The sequence below is a fragment of the Manacus candei genome, unplaced genomic scaffold, assembly GCF_025592945.1.
Source record: "Manacus candei isolate 608988 ecotype Guabito, Panama unplaced genomic scaffold, ASM2559294v1 h1tg000071l, whole genome shotgun sequence".
In the NCBI taxonomy this organism is placed as follows: Eukaryota; Metazoa; Chordata; class Aves; order Passeriformes; family Pipridae; genus Manacus; species Manacus candei.
This window is the reverse complement of record NW_026138119.1, coordinates 1,356,272-1,383,130: the sequence shown is the minus strand read 5'-3', so window position 1 is coordinate 1,383,130 and position 26,859 is coordinate 1,356,272. Positions and strand designations below refer to the sequence as shown.

General features: G+C 43.9%; 1 protein-coding gene across 6 annotated transcripts in view; it reads right to left on the bottom strand.

Annotated features, from left to right (window-relative positions):
- The window catches only part of DENND1A (DENN domain containing 1A), a 150,138-nt gene extending 123,772 nt beyond the window's left edge, over window positions 1-26,366 (bottom strand). For all 6 annotated transcript variants that reach the window (XM_051807499.1, XM_051807504.1, XM_051807501.1 and 3 more), the window contains exons 1-2: window positions 26,228-26,366; window positions 20,185-20,255 (exon numbers count right to left, since the gene is read on the bottom strand). In XM_051807499.1, coding sequence (XP_051663459.1) covers window positions 20,185-20,255; window positions 26,228-26,244 — 88 coding nt within the window. In that variant the 5' untranslated portion in view covers window positions 26,245-26,366. The remainder of the gene's footprint in view (window positions 1-20,184; window positions 20,256-26,227) is intronic.
- Window positions 26,367-26,859: the final 493 nt, after the last annotated feature.

The following is a 26,859-nucleotide window of genomic DNA, read 5'->3' as shown; positions in this document are numbered from 1 at the left end:
TGCTCTCAAATTTAATATAAATATATATATACATGTACTGACACATATTTTATCATTTACCACTGTTTTAGAGAAATGAGGAACCAAATTTGACACAAATGCACAGTGTGTTTGCTCTAAACACATTCCTCCATAGATGGCAGGCCGCATTGTCATTCTTGAAAGATCCAACAAAACAGATTAGTCACACAAAGTAACTCTGTGTGTGTGTGTAAACATGTATTTTTCCTGTTTTCTCAGCATCTTGAAGGCTCTTCTGTGTTCCAGGAGCTCCCTGGCACAAGGACAGGCTGCAGGACTCTGCTTGACCACATTTCTGGGAGCCCTGAAAGCCCCTTCCCAGATGACCCATCAGAGATGAGGGTCTGTGCAGCTTTGTGGGGCTCCAGGATTGACGTGTGAGCACAGCAGGTACAGGGTACCGTGGGCAAACACATCCCTGCCAGTGCCTTTACTGTCTCACAGGCCCCTGTGACACAGGGACACGGGTTGTGTCCAGCCTCAGGGTGGCCGACCCAGCCAGACCTGAACCCCGCAGGGAAGGGCCCCCCTTTGGGATGTGCCTGGCAGCCTCCCAGCCTCATGTTTGCACAAGGACTTTCTATTTAACACTGTGGCAGCTCCGTCACTTTGGCTTTTAAATGGTCTGGGAATATTGACTAAACTTGCAGCATCTTTATTTGGAAAACACTACAAAAGGGGAAAAGAAACTTCATCACATCTTACTATGGCTTTCATCCCCCATTCTTCGCTGGTAACCCAGTGTGCATGAGAAAGGTGTTCTCAACTGCACTGACCTACACATACACACACAGCAAAACTACATTTCATTCTATGTGGGTGTGACATGAAGTTCCAGGAAGCTGGAGCACCCTCACTACATCAAGAGGACTGACAGAAACCCATACTTTGAAATAGTGGCCCTCAAGACACCTGACTATGGAATATAAAGTTCTACAAACCAAACATTGCTGTTACTCAGTATGGCCAGGCTCTGTCCTGAAAGGACAAGCACAGGGCACCCTATAATCCCGATGGATATGATATCTGAATCATTCTGAACAGGAGAAAATGGTCAGACCATCAGGGATACAGGTGGGTAGCCCAGCCAAGCACTCAGGATTCAGCTTTAATCAGCACCATTAGGATCAGGAAAAACTGCTTCAGCACCCGTGTGAAAATACTTGGGAAAGACACGAACAGAACTGTCAACTCTGCCTGTAAAACTAAAGTAACTTGAGAACTTCAAACACTTTAACTCGCAGTAATTTGTTTTGCACAGCACATGCAAACAGTGAGATGCAGCTCCATTGTAGCTCCAGACAGCAAGAAAACCCTTTGCAACTCAAAACACAGGGAACGCTGTTATTCCAGGTACTTAACAGGCTTTCGAGTGAAATGATGCAAAGTAAACACATGTAAAATACTTTTTTCAAGTTCAGAAGAGTGGAATCTATTTGCTGACACCAGAACAAGGGAAGAGCCAGACTGAAATGCTGCCCAGCCTCTTGCCCCACGACAGCAAAGCTCTGAGCAGTCACTGATAAGGTTACAGAGCTCTGAAAGCTCAGCTGAGGGTAGGAGACCCTGCAAACCACGGCCAAACACAGGGCAAGTGAACCTCAGACAGGAAAAATCACAGGAATTATGGAGCTGCTTCTCAAACTAAACTTCTCCCAAACCCCAAAACAAGAACTCAGGTTGTGCCACAGGTTGAACCTGTGGCATGGTAACCTAGTATCTCCTGTTTATCTTTCATTACACCTGATTTGGTAGTTCCAGCTCACAAAGACGACAAGATCCACACAGTTTGTGCCTAAAGCAACTGCTGACAAACAGTCATCTATTAATATTAATCACATGGTGAAATACAGCACTGGAAGTTGTAAGTTACAAGTGTAAAGCAGTAAGAATACAAACAATAACACTCCAAAATAAAGCTAAAATACACCACCCCACCTGGAATCTCCCATTCTTACATGGGTGTAAGTGCAGTGAAATACATCTGTCACAAACTTAAACTGCTGGTACCAAGTCAAATGTTAATTTTATTCCTATTGCTTACACTCAGGTTTAGAAAGGCTTTAAACCAATGGCATGTCACACAAATGTCCTGAGATTCACTTCCCAACCTGACACACATCACTGGAAGCCTCTTCCCAGAGGATACAGCTCCACACTAAGCAGCTGCTGCCGTGAGATCTCAGCTGGCCACAGAGCTGGAGCTGCCCCAGCCCTTGTTCCTCAGCACAGACACCCTGGGAGAGCTGTTTGGAAAACCACCTATGGAAGGATTCCGTGGCTGCTCCTGTAGCACCTTCCTTTGCAATGATTTCAAGAGGGGCTTCCCAGGGAAGCGACGGAATCGCTTCTCACACGACCAGCGGGCGACTGAGCGTGGGGTTATTCTGGAAGGGACAGCAGAGCAAGGCTTTGCTGCACCATTTCAGCAGCAGCTGAGTCCTGGCCGGGCATTTATAGGTTCTCTCCAAATGGGGAGCACAAAGCCCTGATCCCACAGGGGTGAGCACAGTTCTCCCTGCCAACACGCTCAGCGTTTCCCTCCAGGAGCAGAGATTCCACACCACTCTGGGTGCATTGTGCAGAGCACTGTATTGATTGCTCAACCACATTCAGGCTATTATTGTCCGTATTTCATTAAAAACGTGAATGTTTCCAAGTTCTAAAAGCTATTGCTGCCTCCCCCTGCACAATCTTGTCCAACAAAAAGCCAAATCCAGCCGAATATTGAAATTAGCTGTGAACTGTATAATCCCATTGTTCAATTTCATGGCATTTAAGACACTACCTTCCCCTCCTCACAAGTCTGCATGTTAATCCATGCTGGAACCTGATTTAATTTTCCAGATGACAGGATGGGAACATGCTACAATGGCATATTAGTGTAACTATGCTGCTCTTTTACTCTCAACTTTTCTGACATTATAAAGTGAGTTTTGCCTTTAAAAGAGGCATGCTTGGTTACTTCTAAAAATAGCCCAACTCGAACTGGTCTGTTATTTGAATTGTATGGAAATTATAAAACCAGGGAAGTTTTCAAAAAATTACCAGAAAATACTTCCCAGAGTTAACCATGCAAACCCAACACAAACTGACCTGCTCCTTTTGATAAAAGTCAGCCAACTTAATCTGTCCTGGCTACACATCATTCAGATACACCAATCCCAAACTGAAAAATAGAGTGAAAATCACCTCATTTTTCCTCCCTAATTAAATGATTTACCTCATTCACTTCTTTAAGGTCCTTATAGCTGCAGTCCCTCTAAAATGAACTGGAACTGAATTCAGAGTAACTTTACTTTCAACACCCCTTACCCATTCTCATACTTATGCAGCACAACAAAAAAGCAATGCAAACTCCTTTCCAAACCTCTGCCAACTCCCGGGTGTCCTGCACTCAGCACGGCCGAACACTCCTGCTGCCCCCAGACTGCTGCAGCCCGGGAAGCAGAGGCCATCCCGGAGTGGGGGAAGCAGGGGAGGAGGGGAAAAGGCAGGGGGTGGGTGGAGAAAATGCGGGAGAGAAAAAACCTACACACCCAGGACGGCAGACACGAAACCTCGGAACAAGACAAAATACGTAGGGAACAAAAAATTCCATTTTTATTTAATACACAGCTTTAAGGCTTCAAACTTTTAATCTTTTCTTCTTAAAGAGCTCCTTATTTTGAAAGTGTACCAGTCAGAAAACGAGCCAGATGTAAAGAACATTCTCCACGAGTGCCTTGCACCCCCCCAAAGCCCCTCAGCAGCCCAGTGTGGGACTGCAGGGCCTGAGGCCCAGTGAGCACAGCAGGGGCAGTGTCCAAGCCCACCCCATGGCAGGGCACCCTGACACCCCAGCCCAGCTCCAGAGCCAGCCCAGCCCGGGACAGGAAAGCAGGAAAGCAGAGCCTGCCCTGCCCAGCTCCGGAGGGCTCTGTGACCCCCCAGCAGAGCTCAGTGACAGCCACACTGGGACAGAGCTGCACCCCAAGCACGGGCTGAGGGCAGGGAGAACAGACCCCAGCTCTGCCCCCTCTCCTCACACAGCTCCAAGAGTCTGCCCCGAGAGCACCACAAACCTCACTGGTGACGGGAAAACGCTTTTCCCCACAGCTTCATCTAGAAATGAAATATAAGGTTTGTAATTCAGAGTTCAGTAAAGTGATGCAAAAGCAGGAAAGACTGAGAGCAAAGGCAACATAAAATATACATCATAGGAAACAGGAAGGAAGGGAGAAAACCAGAACAGATTAAGCAAATCACTATGATTTCCATAATTGCTTTTATATTATTAACACCTCGAGAACCAGAGGGGCAGTGAGGAGTAAAACTTTCCTAGACAGTGTTCAGCAACGTCTTATACGTGTTTTTGAAAAATCCTTCCAAAGCAAAGCAGGTTAAACTACAACTTCCTCACAGATTTTTACTTAACCGTGCACAGCTCTGCAGAATGAAGATGTGGAGAGGTAGCAGCTCCAACAGCACAAGAATGGCACAAGCTTTAGAGTTGTGTCTGTACACCTGAGCTGCCTGGTTTTCTGGTCCCCCTCCTTAGGGTTTCTGGTTCCCCTGTGACCCATTCAGAGCAAGCCTCAGATATGAGACCTTCACAGCTTCCAGCAGCCAAGCCAACTTCCCATCTAAAGGGCTCTTGGTTACATTCACTCCACAATCCTGCTAAAAAACTAAAGTACAGCAAGGGCAAAGCAGAAACAACACTCCCTTCTTGGATAAGAAGCCAGGGAAACCATTCACTGCCCTTCCCCACAAGAAGAGGCTGCTCTGGTTTCCTCGTCCCACGTCCTCAGCAGGTATTTGGTGTCATGTCAAGCTCTGAGGTGCCCAGCCTGGCACACACACAGCATTGAGCCAGACCCTCGCACAGGGCACCAGCTTCCATCCTAACTGCTATTATTTACTCCCCTGAACCCTCCAGGTTTAATCAAAACGTTACCAATTCTTTCAGTGGAAGTTGTGAAACAGTTGTGTTGCAAGCACAGTGTTCAATATATGAAATACAACTGGGGAAACACCGCTCTGTTAAATCTTTAACCTCTTTTGTTTCATCCATACCAGGATTCCAGCTTTTAAAAAATCAGTTGTATAATGGTACAGATTCATTTAACTAACATTCTAAACTGTAAGAGTAAGGAGACATTTGAAAGCATAACACGGGTTCAGTGACCAGCAAACTCTGAATTATTTCTTTACAAAGAGAGCAGAAAATTTTCAGTCCAGATTAATTTTTAAACTGCTGACACCGAAAGAACTAAAGCTGGAACTATCAGAAGGAGGTGCACAGGACAGAGTTAAAACTAAAAGGACAGAGATCAAAACCAGAAGACAAAAAGAGTGGTGATTTGGAGCCCTGTTTGTGACATGTTTCTCCCACCTTCACTTGAGGTGCTCAGCCCCTTTCCCTGCACTGGTTAATGACTCTGGTGGCACCTCAGGCCCACATTAAAGCACGCTTGATGAATCTTTTGAGTTTGCTTTACTCTGCACTTAGGGGGATATTTCTCTTCATAACCATCTGTTCTCCCACCAACCCAGAAATGCAGTGTTCCTGGCTAGCTAAGCCAAACTCCAGGAGTCCTGCAAGCAGCAAATTTTGAATGGATTATGTTTTTAATTCTTTTTTTCCCCCCCTATAATTCTAGTCAGCAAATCATACAGCAGCTAAAAGTTGCAAAAAAATATAATTAGGTAAAATTGTATTTCAATGGTCAAGAAATGCACAAAGCCTGGCTTACAAAATGAAATACGAAGTGTCTTGAAACATTTTACAGGTTGCCTGTAATAATTATACAAAAGGGTTTAAATGTAGAAGTTGAATGGGAACACCTACTTTAATTAGGCTTTTTTTGGTTTTAATAATTTTTTTATTTATTTGTGTTTGATCAGTATGTTTTTTTCTCATAACCTTTTCACCACTCTATAAATTTAATAGAGATATGTTTCAAGTGCTCAGGCCATGCATACTGACTTTGTTTCTCTCCTGCCTCTTTGTATTTATATCCTGAGACAGCAGAGCTGCCTGGTGACAGTCCCCTCACTTGCACAGCAGCTGGCAAGCCCTCCTTGTCCTGGAAATATGAAAGAAACAGATCACTAATATTTCATGCTCTGACTAAAATGTGACAGTCTGGAGGTGCCAGTACCACACAGGGCACATGGGCAATCTTTCACAAGCTGAGATTTTCCTAAAGTCTCAGAGGCAAGAAAGGGAGAAAAATAAAAAGGCCTTCATCACATCTAGCTAACATGCAGCAAAAATTAATCCTGACTAACGAATTAATCCAGAGTAGTGCATCATCTGGAGTTGAACAACGCCAGCCACAAGCAGGGATTGTCTGAATCTGCCAGTTTGACTCAGATTTCCAGAATGCAAACTCTCAAGTTGCACAAGATAAGACCAAAGCAACAAGAGTTTTGACAGTTTTACAAGAAACAGTCACCTCTTTAATATTTACAAGCCATGTATTTTGGATTGCTCCTGTTTGCCTACCTGCTGCCCAGGCTTGCTGCTCCTGAGTGGTCAAGCACGTGCAGCCCAAAACAATGGCTTTGAGCTCACTTTGTACAGCAGCAAAAAGAAGTTATATTTGATAATGTTAGAGTTTAGAGCCAACTGAATTAATACCTAACATTGGCATATTCAGGACCTTCATTTAAAAAAATCCTTACTCAATTAATTTCATGAGGAATTTTTATGTAATGTCATATTTTCTACTTTCTTGTGTCAACCAGATAATTTTTAATTTGGTTGTTGTTTTGAAGAAAACCAGGAATAGCAGCTTACTGTCATACTGCTTTTGAGCAATACTGTGTTAAAAGGAACTGGTGTAAAACCACAACGTGGCCAGGGCAAACAATCAACTACATTACAAAACCTACAGGAATTGCTAATGAAAACAAACAGTATTTTCCAAAACACCTCCAGGCTTTTCACTTCTAGAAAATACTTTGAGTTTTACAAACATTTTCCAAACTACTTTATTTTCACTATTTTTGCTTTTAGTTTTAATGATAGTTTGGCCATTTTAATTTGGTAATAACCTGTATTTTCCACATATTAGAGAACATTTTACAACTGATTAACTTCTTTTTTTTTAATTTCTTTCCAAAATCCACCAACCATAACTTCAGATTATCAGACAAATACATAAAGCACTGCAGAAATACTCTCCTTTCTATATGGACCAGCACACTCCAGGTTTAATGTGAACTGACTGACAAAGCACATGGAAAAAAGTGTTGTAGTCAACCAGAAGTTCTCCAAGTGTTGTAGTAAGGAAGGAAAAACAACCCCCCTTTTCTTGAGCAGCTGTGCCACTGCCCCCAGCACCCAGAGAGCCCTTCCTCGCCCACAGGCACAGGGAGTGCTGACCCTGAGCCTCCAGCCAGGGACCCTGGGGGTGTTCAGAGCCCTGAGCTCACTGATGCCCAGCTCTGACAGTGCCAGCCTGTTTGCAGCTGGCACCCAGTTAAACACCTCACAGACACCAGTGAGCTCACCCAGGGCTGCAGCACCACCCAGGCCCCGGGGAAGCCTAAAACTGAAGGAGAGTTTGGAAGAACAGCAAAAGCATCCAACAGGCTCCCCTGCAAAAAGTTCCTGTGGGGTCAGATGTGCTGAAGGTAGAAGCTGAACTTCTTGGACAGCATCAGAACTTAGTGGGGGTGAGGGGAAACAGGTCCTAAGGTGGCAAAATCCATCTCATGTAGCTGATGGGATGAAAGGAAACCAAAATCCCAGAGTGTTCCGGGGCTCCCAAGGACTCCTCTCTCCTGGAATGAAGTTCCCCTGGCCAGCAGCAGGCACCCCCAGAGGGTTGGGGATCCCCACGGTGCAGGACAGCCCAGCTCTGGCTGCAGTGCTGTCAGTGCTGCTCACAGAGCTCACTGGGGGCCCCTGTGATGCTGCAGCTACAGGAGGGTCTGGGAGAAAGCAAATTTACACATTTAAAGCAGTGCTGTGAGCTTGAAGGAAAATTTGTTTTATATAAAGAGAAGCTTGCTGATCTTCAGTGCAGCTAGACAGGAAATCTATCATCTCACTAAAGCAATTTAAAGCATTTCTGCTACCGGGGAAAAGGCAAGGGTATCAAAAGGAATTTTAACCGCAAAACAGCAAAGAATGTTTTCAGATATTTGATACTTCCCAGATAGAGGAGAGCACATATCCAGCTACCAAAATGTCCCTGAGAGAGCAGGGAAAGCTCTCCTACAGACAGCAAGCCCTCAGAAGCAGCCTGTCCGAATCCCTGGGCAGGCTGGTGGGGCAGCACATCCCGGCAGGCACTTCCCCTCGGGATGGCTGCAGGGCAGGAGCCCCACAGTTCCCACAGCTCCCACTGCTCCCACAGTTCCCACTGCTCCCACAGCTCCCACTGCTCCCACAGCTCCCACTGCTCCCACAGCTCCCACTGCTCCCACTGCTCCCACAGCTCCCACAGCTCCCACTGCTCCCACAGCTCCCACTGCTCCCACAGCTCCCACTGCTCCCACTGCTCCCACTGCTCCCACTGCTCCCACTGCTCCCACGGCGTGCCCAGCTCTGGGAATGGGCAGGGCAGCAGTTCCAACGCACCTGACACACTGCAGTGAGCTCAGGGCTGTGCAGCTCTGTCCCACAGGAGCACCCGTGAGGAGCCCACGCTCTGCTCTTTAGCTCAGTCCATGTCTGACCAGCTTTCTGAGCTCTCTGCTCCCCAGCTGCTTTTTCCAGGTCTGAACCCACAGCTCTCTTGTGCTCTCACCAAAAGAATTCCAACTATCAACAGGTTGTTTCTAAAAACTCTCCTTCTTGATAAACCCTTATTTGCCCCATATCCAAACACGCATTTTGGAGCGCAGACATGAACAACATTTCCTTGATGAAAACTGAACACCCCTCACTGACTGCAGCACCACAGCACCAGCACTCCAACCCATCACTGTCCCACAGAGGCTCCACAGCCTTTTCTTAAGTGATCAAAGTAATGACAAAGTTCTCCCCATCTTTTTACACAGGCATATATGTTGAATTTTTAAACATGAAAGATTAAATTAGAAGTTACCCACACAAACACAACTCCTTTTAAAAGGGCTCAAAACACTGTATTTACATCTGCAAGTACTCACTTTATTACTACAACCTTTATAACAGAGCTTAGGTTTGCTTCAAACAAAACAGGGTTCTCAGTGATAGAGGCCCAAGAAAAAGCCCTGCATACAGTTAGTCTACAAAGAATTAACTGGATTAATTAGCAAGGGATTTGAGAAGCAGCTTGGAGCTAGAAAACCAAAACACTAAATTGTTTAAATACTTTGGCAATGGATCAAGGTTTCTAGGCAGCCCTATGTTCCATTCTCTCCTTTTTTTTTTTGCTCGGTGTTTTAACACATTTAACCTGACGAGGTACTTTTTCATGAGATATGAATGACACTGTCAAAATACCAAAAAAGAAGATGTGAATTAAAAAATGCCACAAGCTGTTAGCAATTCTGCCAACATGTATGAGCCCAGGCAACATTAATTAAAAATCAATAGCTTAGGACATAAATAGCTCTCATCCCTGTTATAGTATATCTCTAACATAACTCTTTATTAAAGCAAAAAAGGAAAAAAAAAAGCCAGTGTCTCTGCTATTATACTGACTGAATTGACCACAACAAAGCAAAAGGAATAAGGCAAAAACCCTGAGCCAAGAGAGCCCTATGAGAAAGGGAGGACAGGCACATGAATGATTGGAATGCTTCAGCCCTGCACTATCATTAACACAGAACTGGCTGCAAACAGCCTCACTGCACATACTTGGGGAACAAGTTACCAGGAACAACATTCCGTGTTTTCAGGGCTAATATGAGTCTATACAAAGTCCTGCATGCCAAGGAAATGAGGATAACGTGCACATCTTTCTGTCAGCTACAGCTCATTAACCAGTATTTTTATTATGCATCTCAACTAAAGACTGAAAAATTCTCTGATAATTATAAAATAAAGGTGAGAAAAGGCAGGAAATTGCACTCAACCTTCTTCTACTTCAGTGACACCACCTTCAAACTAAAGTTACACTAGAAGTCATCAAAGCTAAAAGATTTAAGCTACACAAGGAATAGATTGCAGTGGCAGAGCAGATCATAAAATTGTAGGACCCTTAGAGTGGAAATCTCAGGACCAAAAGGATTATTTGGACAGCCACGTTTCCAAAGTCAGCTCTCCCCAGTGTCCTGAGCAGATCCCACGTGCAGGTGCAGTTCCAGCCAGGCCAGCACATGGAGCTGGGGCTGGACAGGAACCTCCCCCCTGGGACTGGCACCCAGGGCAGCCAAGGCACCAGGAATGAAGGGGCTGGAGCAGCAGGAGGTTGAACTTACCAACAGCTGCTATTGCAGATTGCTGCAACTGCAGAGAAAACTTTTAGAAGTACCAGTCTGAAATACTGAGTATGAGTAGGACAGGAGCTTCACAAAACCCCGTGCCAAGCAGAGCCCCATCTCTGGGCACAATCCCAGATTAATCAGGAGTTAGGGGATGGAGGCAGGAAGGACTAACCTGTCAGCTCTCCAATGAACACATTTCACCACGTCAGCTGCACCTGGAGTCCCACCTTAGAGCTGTGCTTTGGGACGCTCCTGCCCCTTCCCATTCCCTTGCCATAATCCCACCTCCCAAAGATTTATCCCAAAGATATATTCTTGCAGAACAAGAAACCCAAAGGTCCTGATCACAGAGCACAGACACCAAGTGTCAGCACAGGGGAACGAACACCCCACTTCTCACAAGACCTTTTGGCCTAACTTTTCACTGAGCTACAGTCAGAAATTATGCATTTCATTCTCAACTGTTCAAATTCCATCCCAGCCACTGCCAGCTTCAGTTAATCTTGTTTAAGGTGCACCAAATCCAAGGTTCTGTTGCCACATTCAATATAACACAATTCTTCACCTAGAAAGTTCATTATGCAATCTTAATTTTTAGTAGAAGTACATTAGAACACTAAACTGGTGCTATTTGAGTTCCCTTAAATGGAATAAATTGAAATGCCACTAAGTTTCCCCAATAATGCTTTATGTCACTGTAAAAATACAAATTGTCACTTTATTAATGTTTCAATCATCTTCTCCACTGAAGGGTCAGGAAAATAAAACAATTCAGAGACTTTGCTAAATCATGTCTCCCTTTTACCTTATCATCATAAATTAAACTGAGCAGAAGATGCACCAGCAATTTGTAAACTCTTTCAAAAGGACCTGATTTACATTTTTCTTCTATAAAGATGAAGATATCCCCCAACATGCTGCATTTCTGTTAAATATTAAATAAAGACACACTACATACATGGTAGAAATGGAAGATATTTCTGATATGTGTTGGAATTACTTCTAGCAGTCTAATGCTGTTTATAACACTGGTGCAAATACTGCCACCAGTAAAGAAATAAACATTAAAAAGGTGTCCTTTAAGCTTCCCTTTAAGGCATCTCCCATAATCGTATAATTTGCTCTGGACATCATTAAAATGTAAAGTTAATGAGGATTCAGCTGAAAACAGAAGAAATGTAACCTATTTTCAGGCAAAACTTCTAACACTGCAATCAGAGGGAAAACCTCTTTGATGTCTCTTTGTCTCTTCTCATTAATTTTCTTTTGGTTTAAAAAAAACACAAAGGCTGTTTAAACTAAAAAATGCATAGAAGTTTAAACATGGTAATTATAGTTGAGCTGCAATGAGGTCATTAGGTTTTTAAAACTTTGAGATAAACAAAATTGAGATGTATGACTATTTTAAAAACATGTCAATACTCAATTTTAATTGTCCATGTGATTGATACACACTGCAGTCTAAGGATTCGGTCTGGATACAGAATTGCTTCAAGATGATTTAGTGAAAGACCCAACCCCATGGCCAGGGCAGAGCAAAGCAATGGAGAAATGCACCAAAATGCAAAGCTGTAATTACTGGATGCCACTTTTAGTATCTCTGAGGGGAACAAAACAGGCTCTTTGCCACCCGTGCAAGAGAGATGGCAAATGGGGAGATTCTGCTTCTCTTTGCCTCTACAGGTCATGAGGGAATAAAACACTGAGCAAGTGACATCATTCCATTTACTCACCACACCTAGTCCTGTTCCTGGGCACTGCCAAGGTGCACACTAAGCTGTACACTTCTGGTTTAACGTGGGAATTCTTTCCAGCAGAAAATCTCTATGAGAGGTATTTAATTACACAGCACAGATGGAATCTGTGACATACTGTAGTGATACTTTTAGCAAATAAGATTATGATATACAAAAGGCCTTAAACCACACAGGACAAACATAATCTGACCTTTAATGCAGAAGGACATTAATCACAATGGAACAGAAGATCTCAAGGATCTCCCAAGTATCTTACAGACAGAAATGAAGAGTGATTTACTGAAGAGGTGTAACAATGTAAGAATCAATTCACAAAAAGGTAATGTTACCACTATTCATATTCACAGCTACATAGTTTCAAACTAAATGATTCTTCAAAGGAAGTAAGTCTGGGGTTGAGTTAACACCTGTAGAATGCAATGGGAGTTGGGAGTGGGATTCCTTTCACCAACACTTCAAACCCCAGCACAGATTCGAAGCATGGAAATTCTTTTGGCTCCAGTGTCCAACCCAACAGCCAAGGTACCCCTGGAGTTCTTTCCCCACTCCTTCCCCAGGTGCCTGCACTGTCAGTCAATGCCATGGGGGCCAGACCCTTCTGTGACACAGCAAACAGGACCCTCCACTCCTGCTCCTCATCTTTGAACTCTGTACCCAGGTTATGATGTTCCACAAGGGACTTCCACACACTCTGCTATTGTTTGACTATCTTCATCAAATCAGAAACCATCACTCTCCAACTCTTCCAGTCACGGAAGAGTTCACACAGAACTCTCCAGACTATAACCCATCCCAGACAATAGATTCTCACTATCAGCCGTCTCTTCCCACCCCTCCATCCAAGGTTATCACCCTCAATACTGAAGTTCAACCTCCTTGGTTTCTATCCCACTCCTCCATGAAATAAGTAATACTAAAAAGTGTATCAAAATCTGTTTCCATCTAAAAAAGATATAAAAATCATCTTCCCAAGAGCCAATAATCTGTCAGCATCTGGGATTTTGACAAATGGTTTACCAAAACTTGCTAGTCCCAGGACCAAAATGAAAATTGTCTCTGGTAGCACAAACGGTGGAGTTTGGGATTTGTTTTGATTTGGTTTGGGGTTTTGACAACCATTGCTGAAGTAAAACAAAAGCCTGGTATGAATTTTATACTTATTTGATAATAATCTAACCTCAAATCATCTCTAACTCTATTTCAACCTCAAAAACAACCCAAAACCCAAACCAAAAAACACACCACACCAAAAAAAAAGCACAGAACAAAACAAAAAAAAAACCACAAGAAAACCTGAGTATGTTGCTTTTTGTTCATGACAAAAAACTATCACAGCAAAGAGAAGCAGGGCAGTGCTGCCTCAGGCACTGACAGGCCCCCTTTGCAGTGCCAGGTTACCTTCCCTCCTTGCAAGGGGCCCCCCAGAACAGAAGGAACCAGCAATAAAATAGATCCAGTTCATCTCCTGCCTCCCCAGCTCCCCGTGGCCGTGCTGCTCTCAGGCACTGCTCTGTCAGGGCTCTGGAGCACTCTGCAGTGCTCGGGGAGAATTACCAACGCACACAGCAGCACACCAAAGGCACCACACATTCCAAACTCCCAGACTCCTGTGGAAAACATCCACAGGAAGCACCATCCAGCTGCGGATGGTCCCTCACTCCTGGGATGGCGCCTTCAACACTGGGCAAAACCCCCACCCAAAACCGCTGCTCTGAAATCTCCAGGGGGTCTGCTTTAAAGTCATTAGGACTTTGTTTCTTTTTCACCTGAATGACACTCTAATTGAGAGTTCTGTGCAGAAATGTGTATCTGGGTAACTGCTGATTGCAGATGCACTGAGCTCTAAGCAATAGTTAACACTCATTAACGAGATTACCTGTTGTGATTAAGTGAGGACAAACAAAAACAAAACCACCTCGGAAATTTCGGTGACTGAGGATGAACTGACATTAAAATTAGTCCCTTAAATAAAGTCACCCACACGCACCCCCTTTAACTGACTCCATCCCAAATACAATCCCCGCAGTTACAGCAGCCCTGCTCCTGGAGCAGCACCTTAACAGAGAGTTAACTGCAACAGGTCCTTCACCAAATTCTTAAATGCTTCAAGTGCTGAAATATAAATGTCTCACCAGTATTGGGTATTTAAATTGAGTCTCTCAAGAACTCTTTCAAAGGAACAACCACTCAAATTCATCTATAAATTCGAGGAAAACTCTAAGTATAGCTGGTGAAGGAAAATAATTTGTTAGAATCACTAGGAAAAAGTGCCCCTAAGAAAGTTTCAGTTTAGCAGTTAATTCCAACCTGCAGTTAAAAAGGCACTAGCTGTCAGTCAGTTTTCTCACCCAACTCTATCATGAAAAGAAAAACTGACAGATCACAGGAGCTTGCCTTTGTAAACCAATTCGGGAACTTTCATGCTTCTTATTTGTTAGGTTAAAGGTTAAATTGCTGACCTCTGCCCTCCTGCTTAGCAGCCTTTCCCTTTTTCTGTAAAGCTTTATTTTGGGGCTGTATTTACATGGATTAGTCTCTTTTCACGCTAAGAAGGAATCTGTTCACAGCCAAAGCCTTAGTTCTGGTTGTACAAAAAGCAGTCACAATTATTCAGCAGCAGACAATGACCATATTGTGGATTTACAAAAAAACCACCTCAGCCATGGCAAGTTCTGTCCTTGCTGCACAAAACAATAGAAGAAAAATCTTATCAAGCATTCAAGAGAAAGCAAACAAAGCAGGCCCACTGTGAACTTGATGAAGATGTCAAGCTCCTTTAAAAAAATATAAATCAACAAAAGAGTTTAAAGTCTTGTGAGTGAGACTTTCTGTGCCGAATTTTTCTGTCTAGTTAAACAGTGCCAGCATAGCAATATAGTGCAGATTAGTAAATACTTGTGAGATAGACAGGACTGTAGACAGAAGCACTTAAAGCGTGAAGCAAAAAGGCCAAACTGCTCTCTTCCCACAAAATAACTTACAGCAGCAGCAGAACATTCAGTTAGAGCTCATATTAGCACTTTGGGGGTTTAGTAAATCAGGTATCATCAGATAAGAACATGACTTAAAATGTGTTAGATAAAATTTACCATGGCTTGCAATATGACAGATTCTAATATTTTTTTCATCAAGTGAGTTTCTCATCAAATTGAGTTCTGTATTTCATTTATACTGTAAAAACCAAACTGTGAACTGTCTTCCAACAAATCAGCTCTAACAGTGCTCTTGCCTTACCCAGACACTGCAGTCCCAGTAAGCTCTTTGTTAAAATCTTCCTCCTTGTTTGCACTGAGAAGCAAAGCAATCAAATGGAAACAGAAAAACAAAGCAGCATCTCAGGAGAATTAGAATTCCCAAATCCCACCTATCTACTTAGGTTTGGTTACTTTTCCAATCCTGCTTTAGGAAGTTTGGTGTAGCAACATAACACTGGAAAGATGGGACAGGGGAACTTGGGATTCCAGCCCATGTTCAACAGAAAGCCCTTATTTCATGGAAAGATACCTGAATTCTGCACTTCCTTTGTCATTCCTAAACCTTCAGCATATTACTTATTTCTCAACACAGAATGGGCAGATTTGAACCAACAACATGTTTTCACCTTCAGAAATAAATGTTGCCCTCAGAGCTGCAGGGGTAAGGTTTACAAACTTCTGAATGACCAACTCTTAACTTAATCCTACTCCAGGAACTTTGCTTCTGTTCAGGAACATCCTCCATCTACCCGGGAGGTGCTGCCCTGCTCCCAGCACACAGTCTGTGGCAGAGGGCAATGCCAAGGGGCAGCAGGGTTGCCCTGGCAGAGACAGAGACCTGCCAGCTCTTACCTGTGACAGTCGTGCCAGGGAAAGCACAGTGACAGCTGCAGAATAATCTCGGGCCGAGCACACGGTGACAGCTCCCAGCAGAGTTAAGGATTAGTTTAAGTTATATATTTGTGATCTACTGGGAAGGGGGGGAGGGAGGGAAAGAGCTATTACAACCCAAGGCTAGAACATGAAAAGTAAAGAAGGAAGTACTTAAACTACTCACAAGCTTCTAGTAGGAACAAGATTAGTAGTACATGCTACTCTCAGAGCCAATTCAAATGCAAATTTCATCCTTTCACTCAAACAATGATAAACTACCTCAGAGTTAATAGTTTCCTTCTAAGATTCATCTCCCTTTTCAACTTAGTGGTATGTTTTCGAGAAAAGAAAGAAGCACATGGCGAGTCTTACAGCAAGACCCTTTAAATTCTGTCATAAAAGAAGTAGCATAAACTACATTTCCTTTCCTAATCCAGTGAACATTTGTTAAACTCTAACACACACTTTGTCCACACGGTTGCATTTAGGCTTCTAACTTACCACGGTTCTTAAAAAAATAAAACAAGAAAGAAATCCTTTAGCTGTACTAAACCATTTCAGCTTTTTCCTTGAACACACAGCAAGAATTTATGCTACACTCACAAAAAGATGAAAGATGAGGTCCTTGGAGAGAAAGGCCTTTTGGCACACTACATGGTAAAGCTACAGATTTGACATACTTTTATAATGTCTGCTTTGGCAAGAACACAAAAACCCCACACAAAAGCGTGGTACGTCCTCCCAGACAGGGGTGTAGGGGGTGTCCTACTCTTGTGAGCATTTACTTTCAAATGCTCTCACTTCAGAGACTATTTTGATCGGTTACTTTAGACTAACAAATTCTCTTTTGCTACATGAACAGTTTGACAGTCAGACTACAATTCTCCTCACAGCCCCATCTAACAAGAGAGAATCTTTGGCTGGGGTCCAGCCAGAGCCTTAAATTTGTCACATCCTATTTCTGATGAATGATCTGCAGCAGTTTTAAGATCACAAAGTGCTTTGAAAGTTAAAAGAAAAATTTCACAAGTAGTAAGCTTTCACTTTCTTTATAAAGGTATTTAAACAAAAACTGCTAGTGGATTCTTTCTACTTCTGCATCTCAGAAAAACGCCAAAACAATCTTTCAGCTGAGGTTAAAAAAATAGGAAACAGTTGCAACGCACTTGCCTACAACGTATCAAAAGGCTAGAACTGGATTTCCAGAAGTGCTCAAGTGCTTAAGCAGGTATCATTTGTAAAAGAAACAATACAAGCTCTTTGTAATTTACTGCCTCCATTTCTGGGAAGTTTCACTGTTACGAGATGCCATGGCAAATACACAAATCACAGTGGCAGAAAACACTTTGATTCCTTCCTTTACACAAAGATTAAAAATATGAAAAGAGATCCAGGAAAAGAGCAGTATTTGACACAAAGCTTCTCTCTCACTCTCGAATTATCCCCAGTGTGTAACAATTCCTGTGAGTGCACAGCAAAGGCACAGACTGACCATCAAAACTAATTCCTTTCACTATTGGTCAATGTTTTCCCTAGAATGTTTCATTTTTAAAATCAAACCATGACTATTTTTTTTTCTGAAAGTAAGTGTGTGGGAGTTGGTGAGAAGCACCAGACTTGTAACTTCCTATCCCTGACATACTTACACCTGACACAAGACGGATTTCTCACTGGATAAATTCCATGTACTGTCACTGTAAAACGCAGACTCTGCTCTTTCTATTCTGGTTTGCTGCTTCTCACTTGTGGTGAGAAGGCTCCCAGCTCAGGAGCAGCACATCCTGCAAAGAGGGAACACAGGAGGCCTGCAGGGATGAACAAGGAGCTCCTGGACAAACCAAACACAAACAGGCAGCGTGCAGAGGGTGGGAACAGGGAAACCACACACTGACTGAGCTTCAGCTAGCCAAGGGGAGCTCCCAGGTGCCACAGAAACCACAATCACCAGGCAAGGAAACAGTTTGGTATCCCCTTCTCCTATGGAAACACATTTTTAATAATGAATTTTCATCTTAACATTCCCAGTCACAGCTGCAGCTTTCTTGCTTCACAGTTCTCAAAACAAAGACATCCCGTTTACTTCAAGTGACTCAGTACAAAAAATCCATAAGTTTCCAAGTAAGATCTGTGAACCCAACAAAGAAAAGCACAAACACAGCCTTTAGATACAACTGAATGCCAGAATTGTAAAGCACACCAAAGACTTCACGTGCCAAAAACATACAGTGCTGAGCAGAGATGAGCACCATTGCTAAACAATCCAGGGGGGAAAGGACAGCGAGACCACAGCAGGCTGATCCAGGGATCATTTCCTCTCTCAGTTCCCACATTTCAGTGTGGTTTGGCAGAGTCCTGCCTGGGTTGGAATAAAACAACGTTTGCCTTTTCAGCTTCTTTGCTTGCAATGAAGTTCTTCTCTTTGTACCTCATACAAAACATCTCCCAGATGATCCTGAAGTTTACCTTTCTAGAAATCAAACCTTAGGATCACTGGATAAGTCAGGCTGGAAAGGACCTCAGGAGGTCTCCAGTTCAATCTCCTGTCAAAGATGGGCCAGGTGTGAGGTCTCTAGGTCTGCATTTCTGGAATGGTGATTTGTCTGGGACATGGTACAGCTGTTAAGTACAGTTGACACTGCAGAGAATCAAACAATCTTCATTTGAAGCAAAACGACAAAGTATTTGGGGATACACAAACCTAAGGCTTCTGAGAATAAAAGGCACCTCTTAAATATAAAAATAATTGGTTGGGAAAAAATCTCTTAAAAGAATACCCAGAGAGAATGAATAACTTCAGAATACATGAGTTGCAAAAACAACTTTTAGAACTTTTTTTACTCCCTAAAAAGAATTTCTGAAGGTTTTGCACCTAGAAGTACATCCAACAAACCTAAAAACACAACTAAGTGAAACTCCCACAGAATCAGTTGGTTTATAGAACAAAATGTATACTAAATTCTCCAATTAAAAACCTGTAAAGTAGTTTCCGTGCTTTTTAACCCACCTTCCCACAGCAGGGAATTAATCCCTCCAGGGGGATGCAAACAAACTTCAAAGAGAAGATTATACCCAGACACTAGTACTGTACAATGTAATGTTTATGGTCAAATTTGTTCAGATTTTCTGGCACTAGAATCCAGGTCAGATGTGCAGAAACAAAGAGCAGCTATTAAAGGGCTCCTGCAGCTCCCTGGACTAGCTGGGATGGCACAGAGCAGGAGGACAGCCAGGCCTGTCTCCAGTCCCACTCCCAGGGAGGCTCTGGCAGGACAGGCCAGAGCTGCAGCTCCTTGACTTCTGTGCAGACAGAGCAGGAGAGAAGGGGCTTTCCAGCCACTGAGATATCACAACTGCCTCTTTTGGTTCATTGCACCATATCTACAGCACCCATGTGATCACCCCAGAATTGACAAAAGAAACAGCACTCCAGCATATGCTGACTAATCATAACTATTTAATGCTGACATCCCTCCTTTCTGTAGCATTCTAGAGACTGAACTAAATTCTGGGAAAATGAATTTCAGCCTTTGCTTTCCCTGCCTATTTGATCAAGTTCCTCAGGTTACACAGGAGCACAGTCAAAAATTCACAAATACCCTTAGGTGTTGGTTTCAGCAGTTACAGGACATCTCTAGCATAAACATTGGAATACTTGTCAAAAACCATATCAGAAAAAAACACTTGCATAATTATGGCAGGACAACAGTGTTTGGTAAAAACAGTTAACCAAATCACAAGCTGTGTCCATGTCTTATTTCCAGATAAAGTCACTTGATCAAAGAATTCTGGGAGCAGATAAAAATAATTCTGTAGACAAGTAAGAAAGAGGAAGTAAAAATAAATTCCACACGAGATGTTTTAAGAGCATTTTTTTTATTTTTAACTACCCCTTTCTTACATGAGCAGCAAATACCAACCTGAAAAAGCACTTCTTCAACCTAATGAAGAAAGTTATTTCTATTTTAAGAGACAAAAAAAAAGGGCAAAACAGTCAAAGAAATTTGAAAATTGCCCACAATCAGGGACAGAGGCAAGAATTTCTCTTTATTAGTCCTAACTGTACAGGATTCCACAAAACCAGTGATTAGGATATCTCTAAGAGCTAGAAAAACATAGTATTAAATATACTTCATGATCTCCCAAAACATGGTTCTTACCAACAGCTTCAACCAATAAACAGGCAGAATTACAGTGCAAAGCAGTACCTTTCCCAATGCAGCTGATTCCTGAGTGGGTCACTTCTGCATACACCTCAAAGGTAGTTTCTGGGTTTTGTCTGAAAGGAGAGAAAAGCACAGAGTACACTGAGAATGTGGTTTAAGTGCACTTGCCATTGCACAGTCACTCTGGGAACACACAGGGAACAACAAGAGCCAGGGAAACCCCATCCCTGATCTCACCTGTCAGAATGGGGCTCACACAGAGAGACAGGTTAGGCCAGTTCTTGCCCACAGCAGTACATTTTATCATATGTGCAACTTAGAAAAGCAAGTTCTTTTCACCTCACCTTTATTTCCAAATGACAAATTAAATCACCTTTGTGCTAAACACAGGGATTTTTTTCAGGGAAAAAAAAAAAATCCTGGATACTCTTTTCACCAAACTGAAAACAGTCACATTGTCCAACAAGGAACAAACAACCCAGATTCACATTTTCATTACTGTGACCCTTGAGTTCAACTTCATGACACCTACTTGCCCAGGAAGAAGGGAAAATAAAGAAGCTGCAGCCAAGAGGAGGTGAAGTCATTTCATGCACACACCACTGAGAAAGTTAAGCAGCTGTATTTGGGGTGAAGACACTTCCCCTTCTTAATACCTGCCAAAATATTTCTATCTCTGTCAAAAAAAGGTCGTGCTGGACAACATTACAAATGCACAAGGTTTGGCCTCCTGAGACTCCAGGGCCTTGAATCCAGAAATTTGCCAGATGCAAGGAAATACAATAGTCAAAACCAACACCAAACTGAGCTACAAAGCATAAATAAAGCTTGAGGAAAGAGACATACTCTGTGCAAGATTTATAAATACACCAGTGCTAAAAGTAAAAAGTTGATGACATTACTTCAAAACAAACAAACAAGCCATTTAGTGTATATTTTCAGTCCTTACTGATGTAACTCCATGAGTGATGCTCTGGAATTACATTTCACAATGTAATGAGGATGCAAAGGCAACAGGTGATTAAATAAGAAAGAATATTTTGAGTTAGTCCCTGACTAACAATTTTAGCTACTCCAGAAATTTGTTATGAGATTAAAGAGAATCACACATTACACTGTAATTGTTAAGTTACTGAAATAAGGATTTTGCAGGTCTGAACATGTGACACTTTATTCTTAGACTTTCTGGTTAAAGTCAAGAATCAAAATTGCATAATTACTGCTCCAAATTTATGGCTGTATAGTGATAATGTTGTCTCCTATGTGTTAATGCAAACGATCTAACATTAGAAAATTGCTGAGGTATAATTAACTTGTGAATTTTGTAACTCCCTCACAGCTAAGGACAAAAATAATGACAAGACCCACAAATACATATGCTAGAATTCCTAACTGAACAGTAACCTAAAAAATTAAACTCATCTTACCCAACATCTGAAACCAAACAGACAAACATGTCGAGGAGTTCAGCTTACTCCTCAGAGAATTTCTATTATTTTTAATCCTACTTTAACAGCAAAAGGGATTAAGGAAAACATTTCTAACCGTGCCACAGGCCCATTTAGTCTAACTCAAGTGGCTCTAAGCCAAACCCCACACCTATTTAAACCGACAGAAAAGCCCCCACTGCTTTCAGTAGCACAGGATCACACTCCTCAGTTTTACAGAGCACCTCTCAGGAGCAACAATGGCTCACAATTCAATTAATGGTAATTTAATTTGCCACCAGTTCCCAACTGATTTGTCTTAAGTAGCTGGGTTTTTTTCTTTTTCAGAAAACTGCATTCGTAGGTTATGAGAAATCCAAAGTCAGCTGTTATTGTGCAATATAAACCAAACTTGCACAATTCTCGCTGTGCTACTCGAGTTGCTGCCCATAATCTGCTGCAAATACTGGGGTTTAGCCACATTCCACCAATCATGGTACAGGATGAGGATGGAATGATATCCCCTAGCCACAGAAATGTATTTTTCCTTTCACACATACTGCTGTGCAGCCTTATCATACCCTCCTTGTCTGTGTCTTTATTTTTAGCACCCTGTTTCCTTAATTAAAAGTTTATGAATTTTATAATATTTTTACAGCTAATGGTTAAAATAACAAACACCCTTTTAGTATTATGTTAGAGCCCGTGTTCCAGTTCCTTAGTGAAAGCACTGTGTCACACAGCTGCCAGGAGCACAGACTACACCAAAACTTTCAGACAAAAAGACATTACATTTTGTATTTTAATTTTCCCTGACAAATGTCCATTGATTTCTATGAACAGTGAAACTGAGGTAGCTTTGCCAAGTGAGAAACTCGGTATTAAAGGCTGCATTCAACAACCAACACCTCAGTATGAGAATGAAGCCATTGTTGGACTGGGGATAGTTTATAACTTTGCAGTGGAATTAAGGAAACAAGTCACTGTGAGACTTCATACAGTTTGCAAATACAGCATAAACATGATCATAATGTGGATATTCTGCAGTCCACTTTTATGACTGTTAAACTGACCTGCAGACATCCAATGCCACCTGTGCCTCGCACTGAGACCTCAACCCCCTGCAACCCTCCACAGCAGCAGAGCCCGAAACACACACACTGAGTTTGCTTTCCTCCCCAAAATCACTCACAGACCCTCAGTCACTTATCAAGTGAATATACAGATGCAATAAAAAAGAAAAAGCATAGGACACCTATGTACAAAAATACATAAGTACCTCATTGTATTGGGTCTGCCTGAGATGGTCAACCCACCACACTCCTTTATTTGAGAATTGGATAATTTCAGGAGGAAATGCAATACTCCTTTGCAAATAGAAATTTAGGAAGGAGCTGTATGAGGAAATAATGCTTCTGTGATAAATGCCACTTGTATGAATTACTTCAAATCTCGGACGTAGAAATAACTTCTAAGCAATCAATAAGAAATTCAATTTTAAGTTGAAGTAACATAATATTTCAAATAAAGTATTTATGTACCTTTTACTATGAAAAATTTTAGTTTTTACCAAACTGTAAGAGATTTATGCAGAATAAAATCAAACCAAGTCCTGCTCCAAAGCTGTATGATGGAAGCACATATCTTACATACCTGCAGCCTATTTCAGTTCTGTCAGGAGCATTTTTTCCCAGTGTAATAGCACTTATGACAGAAAGTATCATTCTACTTAAAAATTGAGGCATGAGAGGAGCCTGACACTGCCTGATAATTAGTTGTCTTGTAACAAGATTACTTGCTCAACTCTCGCAGAAATAAAATTATTAGCAGAAATCTGTAATGGCTAATTCAATTCAGAGATTGCAACTGAAGCCTTGATTAACTTCCATATATTTAACTTCTTCTGCCTGGTATTCCCTAGGCAGATAATATCCCATCTTAGCATGTGGCAAACTTTCTGTTAAATATCTGAAAGCTTTCCCAGGTGTACATGGGAAAGGTGTACTGTGTCAGCAGTGAGACACAACCACCCCTGGAAAGGAACATGCCCAGCGTTGTCACAGGGGGAGGAATTCTGCTGAACAGATTGCTACTGACACCTTATTTAAAGCAAAGCAAGCAAGGATCCTTTCTGTGCTGGCAGGTGGAGTACAAAGGCTATGGAGCAGTGATACAGCAGGTTAATGAGGCTGCTATCCTATAGCCTATATCCTGTATCCTCCCTCCCCGGCTGGCACGAGCGCTGGCACGTTCTGGGCCAGGCTCCTACACAGATTACCCCAGCTCTGTAACCCAACACCCAAACACTCACTGTACCTGCTTTCTCGCCTGCAGCTACACAGAAGCCAAGAGCTCACAGGACTGCTGGCAATTCCTTGATTTCTTTCACTTCAGTCTGATGCAGCCACTGATACTTTTCTCTGAGCAATCTCTCACTCAGATGACTCATTATTATGCACCCATCAGCAATCTCACTGACAGATATGCCCGGGTTCCCTGCAGTCTATCACAGTGTGTGCAAGGGATCCCGTGCCAAGAGAGTAATAACCCTCACAGTTATCAATCTACTGCAGGAAGCAAGAGATCTCAGTACTGGTTTTTTTACTGGGGCTCCAGCACATATTGGTGACACCCCTAAAGGAGATGTCCCTCAGCACACCCAATTATCAAACAGTTTTCTCATTCACACTCCCAACGTGCCCCAATAAGGGAGCTACTTACCAACTTTAAAATCTTCACTGGATTAAACATCCAGCTCAGAAAAGCAAACCAAAAAAGCCTCTTACTCAGACAGGCTCTCTCATTCTTAATATACTTCAAGATTGGTTTGAAGTTTTGCCCTTACTTTAGTTGGGCACAGTGTTCTGTCCAAAACATAAAAAAGCAATTTATTAAGTGTAGCTCAAGGCAAAGTTGCTTAATCACTCAATGGCCAAAATGCTTTCTCACAAAGTCCAAGAAGAATGAAAAGTAGTGTTTATCTGGGGTTATCACCTGTGTTTTCCTGGTAACTGGGAAAGACATGGGTTTTATCTGCAGTCTTGAAAGACAAGTTCACACTGAAGGAATTTGCACAGAAAAAGTCCTAAAGTCCACTGGCTGCACTAAACATTTCTAATGGCTATGTCTCCTCCCTGACACCAGTTTCTGGTTGGAGCATCTCCCCTGCCTGATGGCATTCTCATTCAGCAAAGTCTACTCAAAGGCTGAATTCCAACTAGCAATCACAAACCCAAAGATGGTAAACACAGCTTATGGATTCAGTATGCACACAAAACTCCTCTGCATTTAAAGTAAGTATCAACCTTTGAATAGATTTAAGATAAGGTCATCCTAAGGAGTATTTTGAATCATGAACTTGAAGTGATTCAAGCAAGGGTGACCACTGCAAGTTCTGAAGGCACAGGTTAGAGATACAGCCTGCTCTGCTGCCAAAAATACCAGCAGTCTTAGACCTGTACTTGACTGTAAGAGTTTCACTAGTTTCTAAAGCTTTGATTTCTTTGTAGCAACAACTGAGAACACATATGCCAAAAAAGTGCAAAGCTAATGCCCACAGTTTGCCCAAGGAAGGCTTTCTGGAACCAACCAATTGCCTCAGTGCCATTGTTATAAACACTCATTATCCACTTACACATTCCTAAAACACCTGGCTGAACAAACACACGTGTATGTCTATCCAGCCCATGGGCTTGGGAACGTGAAGATGTGTCATCACACAAACTATGTCCCCTCTAGTCCTGTATTCAACTTAAACAAAAGAAGGGAAAAGTTAAAGCTCCAGGTAATCTTGAAGATCACTGTGTTCAAGAAGGAAGAACAATTGCTCAACAGCACCTGCTGAAACTGTTGAATAAACCAGAACCTGACTGGGTCTCTCCCCTCTATCACCCTTTCACACACAGAGATGTCAGCACTCCCTGCTTGGTGATGGCTTCGTTACACCTTTGCCTGTCTCGGAGGAACTGAATTTTCCTGGAAATGGCATATGAATGAACTGAGACCTTTAACGGGACAATACCAAACATACCAACAGGGCTTAACAATAAATCAACCACCAGTTTTTTGAAAACTAAAAAAACATTGAGAGCATGGATCTGCAGGCCCAACACATCCCTCACTCGCACCACTCTTCTCCTTCCCCCAAGCCCCTCTGCCGAGGCAGTCTGAAGGTCTCCCGGACAGACCGCGGTGCTTCCACGAGCGCACTCTGACCTGGCCAAAGAGCTCTGAGCTCCCCGGACCGCTCCCCGCCCCCGGACGCCGCCGGTGCCGGCCGTGGAGATGTTCCCAGCGCGGCCCCCCCGCCCTGCCCCGGCCCGCAGCGATAACGCCGCGCTGCGCTCCCGCCCGGCCCCGCGGGCGGCGGTGCCGGGGTGGGTGTGAGGCACGGCCGGATCTCGCCCCTCCCGGGGCAGGGCCGGGGGTCCCGCCGGGGTCGGGCTCTCACGGCCCGTCCTGCCCGTGCCGGGGCCCCGCGGGCCGGGAGCGCTCTGCCCCTTCCCTGTCCCCCTCCTCGCCCTGCCCGGGGCCCGCGGGCTCGGCGGGGTCCCGCCCGCGCGGCCTCTCCCGGAGCGCAGGGAGGGCGGGGAAGTCAGTCCCCTTCTCGCTCCGCCGAGGGCCCGGAGCGGGGCCGCAGAGCCGCGGGGGGCACTCACTTGATCCTGGATCCCATGGTCTCCGGGGGGCCGCATAGACCCGTGTGGAGCGAGGCAGGGCCGGGGGCCGAGGGCCGCGCTCTGTCCGCCGCTCGCCCCTCACTCCATCCCGGCCCGCGCCGCGGCGCCCCGGCCGAGTCACGGCGCGGGGGCTGCCGGGAGCTGTAGTGCGGCGGGGCCGCGGCTGAGGGAGCGCCCGCGCGGGCTCCGCGCTCTGCTCGCCGTGCCGGGCGGCAGGAAAACGGGCAGCGGGCACAAAGTGGTGCACGGCGAGTCCCGCCTGAACGTGGGGAAGAACTTCTTCCCTGTGCGAGTGACCGCGCGCTGGGACAGATTGCCCAGAGCGGGCGCGGAGTCTGCCTCGCTGGGGATGTTCCAGAACCTTCTGGACTCAGTCCTGTGCCACGTGCGCCGGCATGGCCGTGCTGCAGCGGGGATGTTCGACCAGCGGAGCCGCAGGGTGCCCTTCCAGCCTGACCCATCCAGCGGCTCTGTGAGCGGGAACGCAGGGGATCCGCGATGGCAGCGCTGGGCGCTCCCGCCCCGCCCGGGGCCGCGCTCCCCTCAGGGACAGTTGGGCGGGAGCCCCGATCCCCTCAGGGAGGTTTAGGCGGGACGGGCCCGCTCCCCTC